The following is a 9,459-nucleotide window of genomic DNA, read 5'->3' as shown; positions in this document are numbered from 1 at the left end:
AGAAGCTATCCACAGCTATACACTTACTTGCTACCACGCTGCATTGAATAATGCAGACACTTATGATGGGGCTCAATGACTATTTTCACCGCAAATTGCGTCAATAAGCCCTGGCAGGATCTTGGAAGTTGGTCTAATCTTCATGGAATCTCTGAGAACCATTTCAAATTGTTACTAGTTCCTAGCAAATTAATTGGCTGTGATTCCAGGAATACGGTTGTATCCATTGTGAGCAGTGACAGGTCCACGATCTCATTTTCACAAAGTTAAGATCATAATATAGATGTGACAACAGAAATGCGGGATTATTTTTTATTTTTTATTTTTAGCTTAAAAGAAAGTGAGGCAGAAAAAACAGTCACAATAACTTATATAAATAAGAGAAAAATGAGAGACCGGTATAAAACAATAATACAAAAACAAAAACATAATAAAAAAAGGAATAGAGGGAGAAACCCAACAAAGATTATTTTTCCTGGTTAGCACCATCTTAAGAGCAATGAAATAAAAACAAAAACACCACAACGCATGAAAACAGATAGTAAAACTAAACATTTTACAAATAAAAATATATATATTTATATAAAACAGCACAAGTATAAACCAAAATAAAATCAAAAGGAAAAAAAATACATCAAGGGGCCACTGATGGAAAGGTCACATCTAGTCAAACTAGTCAATACTCCTTTATTACAAAGACTTCCAGATATGCAGGTGAAATAAATGGACTCCCCCCCCCCCAACCCCCCAAAAAAAAAAAAAAACAACAACAACTTTATCCCTGATAAAAAGGAAAAGATATAAGAGTTGGTATTCTGCTTCTGGATCAGTGCATTAAACACATTGCTAGAATATTGATCAGTGAGACAGGGATGTGAGGTATTTTCGTAACCTGTGAGTTCCCCCTCACCAGTCTTCCTGCTGTGAAGGACATTAAATCGCTGGTGGTATAGATGCATAGTAAAGGGGCAGCCCACAGAAGACAAATAAAACAAAATATAAGAACAATTGCAATCTACAAAGAAGAGTAGCAACTTTGAGGAAGAGCAAGTTTAGGACCCTCCACAGCCAGGGAGAGAATGAGGCAGAGAATGAGGCAACAGTTCTGCAGTATTTGATGACCTTTACCTGTACAGTCATAGGCATCAAAGACTAGTATGTTGCTAATACTTGGGATTTTTGAGGCTCAAGTGGAGAAGTTAAGGTCATTCTAGAGGAGCAACCAACAAGGTCATGTAAAGGACAAGGACTCCACATAGAATAGCACCCACAAGCAACCGGCACTGTCCATCTACTTCTGCAGAGTTGGTAAGGGTGTCCGGTAGCATGAAACATTAAGGGGATGTAGGAATGTTCTATTAGCCTTGGCTACCACAGGATGATAGGCTGTCATATAATGAGTCACTCAAGGATTCAGAGTTCTCCAGTCCAGTCTGGCCCTGCTCATTTTCTCGAGATTTGGCTTCACTTGTACCCTCATCTCCAACTTCAGAGGTGCTCGGGGTACGGCTGCTCACGCTGCCCGGGAAACAGAGGGAAGGATGTGGATAACCAGACATGTCACAGTCCCTGTCACCTTCTGAAGGGATCTACAAGACAAGAAAGAGATTAATAATTTGTTAATCATGAAGCGTATGTGCTAAAACTAAAGATAAATACCTTTTAATTATTTCCATTACATGTACTATATCCAGAGACAACTTAATTCCAGTTTTAACAGTCTCTCTTACCTTCCAAACTAGCTCTTTTTCAAATTTGACTCTAAATTTCAATACAAGGCATCCATACTATATACTTATATGATGCTGTTTGTGGCTATTTAAAATTTGTATTTTGAAATCACCGTACAACGGTGCACAACTATTTTCAACTTAATCCTCTCCTTCATTCTGTAACTGCTCTGAAATGCGCCAAACAGATGGTCTCCCAGTATAAGCGCTCTCTTACCTTAGCCCTTACCCAGATGTCAGGCCACTTTACTGATACACTGTGGGGAGAACCACTGTTCTCCACAAGAGCCTCAGCACAGCCTAATTCACAGCACATGAAAAGTGACAAATCATAAAAAGGACATTGAAATACAATGCCTGTAAAAACCACACAAATCCTTATACTTTGAATGCTCTGTTGAAAGACAAATGGTCTTCTCAAAGCTTCCAAGAAGCACAGTATGCTATGTACTTGCTGAAAGCTCCCATAAAACACCAACATACTGTACTGAGCATTAATGGTTATAAAATATACAAGCAACAGTGATGATGATTTAAGCTTTGAGAATGCTAGTCAGAAATTATGCATGTAAATGGACCATTCCTTTGGCATTTACTAAGCTTTGCTGACCCAATATTTTATTTGGGCACCCATATGTATAAGGCCAAATTGAAGGAGAAAAGTTATAGGGGTATATTCAATTGCAGTCGAAAACTGACGTCTGTCGAAAAGACGGCAGTTTTCGACTTTTTAAGGTCGAATCCTGATTCGACCTATTCAAAGCTATTTGACATGTCGAAAAGCACGTGGATCGGCGAAATAGCTGCCGATCCATGTGTTGATGTCGAAAACGGGGCCAAATCCGACAGGTTTTGGCCCCGTTTTCGACCATCTCAATCCGACATCAAAATTCGACTTGAAAAAGTCGAATTAAGATGGGGATTGAATAGGGGTTGTCGGATCCATTCCGACAAATACATGTCAGAATAGATCCGACTTTAATTGAATATACCCCATAGAGATAACAATTTGCTTACATTCACTCAAATAAAATAAACTTTTTGATTATCACATAAAACAAAAAAGTACATGTGTGTCCTCATACACCTAGTATCTGTAAAGCTTTCAGCTCAAAGCCTCCCAGTGTGTATGCCCCGGCGATGAGCGCTGATGTGCGCTCACGCTTCATCACTGGCGGCTGCCGTTCATCTACTGGTATTACCAGTAGATGAACGGCGGGGTGAGCGGCTTTCCATAGCATCCTGCTATGGAAAGCCGTTCACCCCCGCTGACATCGCTGGGCAGGGTAAAAAGCGCTCAGTGTGTATGCACCAAGCGCTTTTCAGCCCAGCGATGTCAGCGATCATCGCTGTTCATACACGCTGGGCAAAAACGCCCAGTGTGTATGCACCTTTAGCCATACTACTGGAAATGCTCCAAGAAGAGCATTGCACCAAAGCTTTCTTTACATCTAGCATCTTATAACATCGCAGCTGCACCGAAACACCACTCAAAGTTGTAGTTATTAATTATTTGCTGTTTAACATGGTAAGGCTTGGCGTTACCATACCTCTACCAGCTCATGTGCTCTGGACCTGAAGTTCTCTGCAGAGCCAGTGCTGACCTTGGCATTAGGAAAGGTCCAGTTTTTGCCTTGTTGGGGCAGATTGCGATCCCTATTGGAATCTGCATGAGAAACAAACAAAATATTGCCATGAACAGTTTGCGTTGTTGATTAAAATACTACAAATATATAACTGCCTAATATGGTAGTTTAAGATGGAGAAAGGGTAAGGAATTTATTGAATAGGCTGGCATTTCTGTCATTGACTTCATTTCTATTATTGCCCTAAATGTTTACTATAACTACCAAAGCAGGATTCAACTCTTATTAGTACTAGGGGGAGATGTACTACGCCTTAGGGGTATATGCAATTCACGGCGAATCGCGGCAATTTTTCGCCGTTTTTTAATTCGACTTAATTCGACAGGTGAATTCCGGAAGGTGGCTGCCGGAATTCACCATATTCAATGAAAAACGGATTCGCCAGAACCGCGGGCGAAAATCGGCCGATTTGGCGGATTTTGCCGCGATTTTAAAAAACGGGAAAAAACGGGAAAAACCTGGAAAAAAAAATGGCGTGGGGTCCCCCCTCCAAAGCATAACCAGCCTCGGGCTCATCGAGCTGGTCCTGGTTCTAAAAATCCGGGGAAAAATTGGCCAGGGATCCCCCGTATTTTTAAAACCAGCACCGGGCTCTGCGCCTGGTGCTGGTGCCAAAAATACGGGGGACAAAAAGAGTAGGGGTCCCCCGTATTTTTAACACCAGCATCGGGCTCCACTAGCTGGACAGATAATGCCACAGCCGGGGGTCACTTTTATGCCGTGCCCTGCGGCCGTGGCATTAAATATCCAACTAGTCACCCCTGGCCGGGGTACCCTGGGGGAGTGGGGACCCCTTCAATCAAGGGGTCCCCCCCCCCCAGCCACCCAAGGGCCAGGGGTGAAGCCCGAGGCTGTCCCCCCCCCATCCAATGGGCTGCGGATGGGGGGGCTGATAGCCTTTTGTGATAATGAAAAGAATATTGTTTTTTCCAGCAGTACTACAAGTCCCAGCAAGCCTCCCCCGCAAGCTGGTACTTGGAGAACCACAAGTACCAGCATGCGGGAGAAAAACGGGCCCGCTGGTACCTGTAGTACTACTGGGAAAAAAATACCCAAATAAAAACAGTACACAGACACCTTGATAGTAAAACTTTATTACACACTACCGACACACACATACTTACCTATGTTGACACGCCGACTGCCACGGTCTCCGACGATCCGAGGGTACCTGTGAAAAATTTTTACTCACCTTCCAGCGTCCAGAGGTAAATCCAGGTCCAGAGATAATCCACGTACTTGGCAAAAAAACAAACCGCAAATACCCGCTCCATACCGGACTGAAAGGGGTCCCATGCTTTCACATCAGACCCCTTTCTCCCGAATGCCGGGACATCACGTGACTCCTGTCACTGAAGTCCCTTCAGCCAATCAGGAAGCGCTACTTCTGTGGCGCTCACCTGATTGGCTGTGCACTGTCTGAGCTGTCAGACAGCGCATCGCAAAGCCGCTCCATTACTTTCAATGGTGGGAACTTAGCGGCTAGCGGTGGGGTTACCCGCGGTCAGCCGCTGACCGGCGGGTGACCTCACCGCTAGCCGCTAAGTTCCCACCATTGAATAAAATAGACGGGGCTGTGCGATGCGCTGTCTGAGTTCAGACAGCGCACAGCCAATCAGGTGAGCGCAACGAAGTTGCGCTTCCTGATTGGCTTTAGAGACCTTTGTGTGACAGCTGTCACTGACAGGTCTCATTCGTGGAAAGGGGTCTCATGTGTCAGCATGGGACCCCTTTCAGTCCGGTGGCCCGTGTGTTCGTTTTCTTTTTTTGCCAAGTCCGTGGATTTATCTCTGGACCATGGCTGAGGTGAGTATATTGATCTTTTATTTTCAGGTATCCGTGGATTCTACATGGAGAAGAGGACCGATGTCGGCGTGTGAACATAGGTAAGTATGTGTGTGTCGACGTATGAAATAAAGTTTTACTGTCACGGTGTGTGTGTCCTGTTTTTATTTGGGTATTTTTTTCCCAGTAGTACTACAGGTACCAGCGGGCCCGTTTTTCTCCCGCATGCTGGTACTTGTGGTTCTCCAAGTACCAGCTTGCGGGGGAGGCTTGCTGGGACTTGTAGTACTGCTGGAAAAAACAATATTCTTTTCATTATCACAAAAGGCTATCAGCCCCCCCATCCGCAGCCCATTGGATGGGGGGGGGGACAGCCTCGGGCTTCACCCCTGGCCCTTGGGTGGCTGGGGGGGGGGGACCCCTTGATTGAAGGGGTCCCCACTCCCCCAGGGTACCCCGGCCAGGGGTGACTAGTTGGATATTTAATGCCACGGCCGCAGGGCACGGCATAAAAGTGACCCCCGGCTGTGGCATTATCTGTCCAGCTAGTGGAGCCCGATGCTGGTGTGAAAAATACGGGGGACCCCTGCTCGTTTTGTCCCCCGTATTTTTTGCACCAGCACCAGGCGCAGAGCCCGGTGCTGGTTTTAAAAATACGGGGGATCCCCTGTCAATTTTTCCCCCGCATTTTTAGAACCAGGACCAGCTCGAAGAGCCCGAGGCTGGTTATGCTTTGGAGGGGGGACCCCACGCCATTTTTTTAAAGGATTTTACCGTTCCAGCAATAAAAAAAATAAAAAAAAAAATAATATTTTAAAAAAATATATAAATAATATTTGTGCCTCCAAAAAAAAAAAAAAAAGTACCTAATCCCTTCTAATATAAATAGATATGCTATTCCTAAAAAAAAAAAAACACCAAAAAAAACATGTTTAAATTTTTTTTTATTGTTTTCACCCTCCAAAGTGTGGCGGATTGAAAATGACGAATTTGCTGTCTAAAAGCACTGCTGTCGAATTTCCAAACTTGAATTGAATATGCTTTGGTCGAATTGCAGCACTTGTATCATTGCAGAAAAGTCGAATTTGCAAAAATTCTAATTTCAAAAAGTCGAATTTTGAAAGTCCGTTTTTTGGTCGGAAAGCACTGAATTGCATAGGCGAATTTTTTTTTGGGGCGAAAATGACCCGAAATTCGACAATTTCGGGAATTCGACCGCAATTGCATATACCCCTTAGAGTCATAAACTGGGGAGAGATAAACGACCTGCCAATCAGCTCCTTAATGCCATGGCATAGGCTGTGTTTGAAATATGACAGTTAGGAGCGGACTGGTTGGTACTTTATCTCTCTCCACTTTATCACTCACCAAGGCATAATAAATCTGCCCCTAGATCTCTTAACTTTGCTCCCATCACTGAGAAAGCTACACTACTAATACCACTACTGCCAATTGGGAAAGCCAATAGCTGCAATTACATTTAGAAACTTTAGAACGCATACCTTCTCTATACACCCGATGACCTATAGTAGGCTCTGGTTCCAATAATGCATGAAATGCTGGAACGCTCTGGTGCTGTCCAGATTGCAACATCTCTTCCACACCTCTCATGTCCCTCTCCAAAGTCCTTGCTCTTCTGGGTACCTTGGGAAAAGCAGAAAACCTTCCTACTGGAAGGACGGATGGGGAGTCCAGCTTAGGTTTTAACTTTGGGGTGCTTTTGTTTGGAGTCCCTCCACAGTAATCTGGTGGTGGAAATGTTCCAATGCCACTGTCCAGAGTTCGAGTGAGCGAGTCACAAGCTGTGGGAGGGGGAAATAGAATAAAAATGAATGTAAAAGAGATAGATAGAAATGGTATTAAGAAAGGCATACAGAGCAAACATTAATCATACTAAACATATAAAGATGAATGAAGACAAATTCATCAACCCTTAGGCCCGCTGTAGGAAAGCATTATAGGACAACCAGCAGTGCCTACCGGTCGTTGCCGAGTGCTTATTAACTTATGCAGTGATACAGTTTTTCTTTCCCATTGTTTTAGTTCACTCGTCTATCTTACTATTTTCTGTAGTAACATTTTTTTTATTTTCTTATTGTTTACCAATTTCTTCAGCCTGTAAATACCTCGTTGTAAACCACATTACATGTGTTATTACTGTCATCAGTTATGAGTATGATTTGATTGGTGGCCTTACCGTGTGGAAGAGACCCAAGTGCGCACTGATGACATTAAAGTGCTGCCCTTGCGCTTTGTTATATAACGGGAAATTGTAAGCGCTTAAATTCAAATGGCAAATCTGATGGAATCATTAGGACTCTATGGCTGCAGGCCCCATCAGCATTATTGCCTCAATGACATCAGCAACAGATTCTAATCTGCAAACGTGTGCCACTGCAAAGCTGGGGTGGCTTCAGTTTCCTTAACAATATAATTAGAATGGCAATTTTCAATTTTCAAATTCAATTCAAGTGGTGGCAATCCAGATGGGTTAAGTGAGTTTAGGAACTCGACTGGATAGTGTTACCATTGTATCCACAGACTTATACATTTTGCTTGCTGTATCAATTTATTGTGAAATCACCTCATTGCACTGGGGTGCTCCAGAATCTATACAAATTTTTGAAGAAGAAGAAAGACTTATTTGTGGGTGCACTCTTACAAAGTATTAGTAAAGTTTAAAACATATCTTTATTATAATAATCTAAAACTAACAGTGTATTTAGCAGTGGATAAAACAAACAACATACAACACTTAAATTAAAACACGCATGGGCATGCGTCCAAGATCTTAAGGTCTCATCAGAGACAACTAAGTGAATCTGTGGACCCTGCTGCTCCGCCTAAGCACTATGTAATTATAAGGACTTCTGGTCGGTAAGTCAGAACTCACATGGGTTGATTACTTTGAGAAGGAGTTTAAATACTAATGGGATTCCAAAATTACTGTGCAAAGAAAAACTGATGAAGATGGAAGAAAGAAGTTAACAGTGATTCTGCTGACAGCGTTAGACACTGGGTATTCCCAAGTGGATGTTCTACCGCACTCGGTATTCCCAGGGGGTCTCCCACCCTGGTACTGGCCAAGCCCACTACTGCTTAGTTCCAAGTTCAAGTGACACAGGGCGTGTTCCAGTGTGGTATGGTAGAATATTGTGTCGCACCTCCCAGTGAATCACTGATGAGAGATCACTTGAAAAAGATAAACTGGATTCACTACAGTCAGAAGGAACCATAGGTGGATCTGCTGCCAGCGTTAGGCGGGGGACAATATGTATATGTGTGCCCTCCGGATCGTTGGTGAGAGTCCACGAAACAAGAAGGAGACAATGAAAGAGGAAAGATGAGGGAAGCTCCAGAATCTGTCAGTCACAAGCTCCACCCTCCAGATTACACAAGGAGCTTCTGCAGGCAGAAGTCCAGTGAGTTATCTCTGTAATGTCTTCCTGATGAGGAAAAAGGAAAAGGATTGGTGTGTATATTTATGTGTGTGTGTGTGTGTACACATGTAGCCACGCTCATAAAGCTTGTGGCATGGGTACATACGCCACACCTAGGCATGCATGTGCCTTAGTACGCCGAGCTGCGCCTTAGTATGTTGCCCATGTATTCCTACAGGTGCAACGTTCTAGCTGCCGGCACACTTGCTGCTGATATGGCAAGCTGGACTCTAGATTAGCATCTCTACATCTGCATATGTGTTACAATACTATCGCTTTAAACTGGGACATTCATGAATTACACAGTTTCTGTGGCTGATTAAACGGCTCAGTTTCTAATTTGTAAACTAATTGCATTATACTTTTTGGCCACAAGATGTCCTCACACAGTTAATTTTTTTTATTGTGTTTGCTAATTATCCAATTAACATGAGATGATTTATAGCCTATGTTACTCGGAGGTTCTCAAAGAACATTTCAGTGAAAGCCCAATCAAAATCAGTTTAGGGGTTGCCATGTTTACCCCGTACATACATGCAAATGAACAATTTATATTTACAGATAGATAAAGCCCATGACTTGATGTTCATGAAAGCATATACAATACACTGCTAACTGCTTTCTACAGCTATGGTAAATTACCAAAAAAAAAAAAAAAAAAAAATACACAGTACAGAGACAACCTGCCATTCAATAATAGCTCTTTTCAACATCTCTTTTCATGCTTCCTCACTGTATAATAGATTTCTGTTACATAGGTGACTTTAATGAAGTGAGACCTAAGAAGCTTTGAGCTACCAACCTTATAATTTTACTAGCATGCAAAACAGAAGAATATAAACCACTATTTTATGTATT

The 9,459-nt window shown here is 42.9% G+C and overlaps 1 protein-coding gene across 2 annotated transcripts in view; it reads right to left on the bottom strand.

The window, feature by feature from the left end:
- Positions 1 to 322: 322 nt before the first annotated feature.
- Positions 323 to 9,459, bottom strand: part of NCKAP5L (NCK associated protein 5 like) — a 153,575-nt gene continuing 144,438 nt past the window's right edge. For both annotated transcript variants that reach the window (XM_063952753.1, XM_063952752.1), the window contains exons 11-13: positions 6,664 to 6,963; positions 3,281 to 3,396; positions 323 to 1,589 (exon numbers count right to left, since the gene is read on the bottom strand). In XM_063952753.1, the coding sequence (XP_063808823.1) occupies positions 1,359 to 1,589; positions 3,281 to 3,396; positions 6,664 to 6,963 (647 nt within the window). In that variant the 3' untranslated portion in view covers positions 323 to 1,358. The remainder of the gene's footprint in view (positions 1,590 to 3,280; positions 3,397 to 6,663; positions 6,964 to 9,459) is intronic.

This window comes from Pseudophryne corroboree, chromosome 2 (assembly GCF_028390025.1).
Source record: "Pseudophryne corroboree isolate aPseCor3 chromosome 2, aPseCor3.hap2, whole genome shotgun sequence".
Lineage (NCBI taxonomy): Eukaryota > Metazoa > Chordata > Amphibia > Anura > Myobatrachidae > Pseudophryne > Pseudophryne corroboree.
Note: the sequence above shows the minus strand (reverse complement) of the source record. Positions and strands in the feature narration are given on the sequence as shown.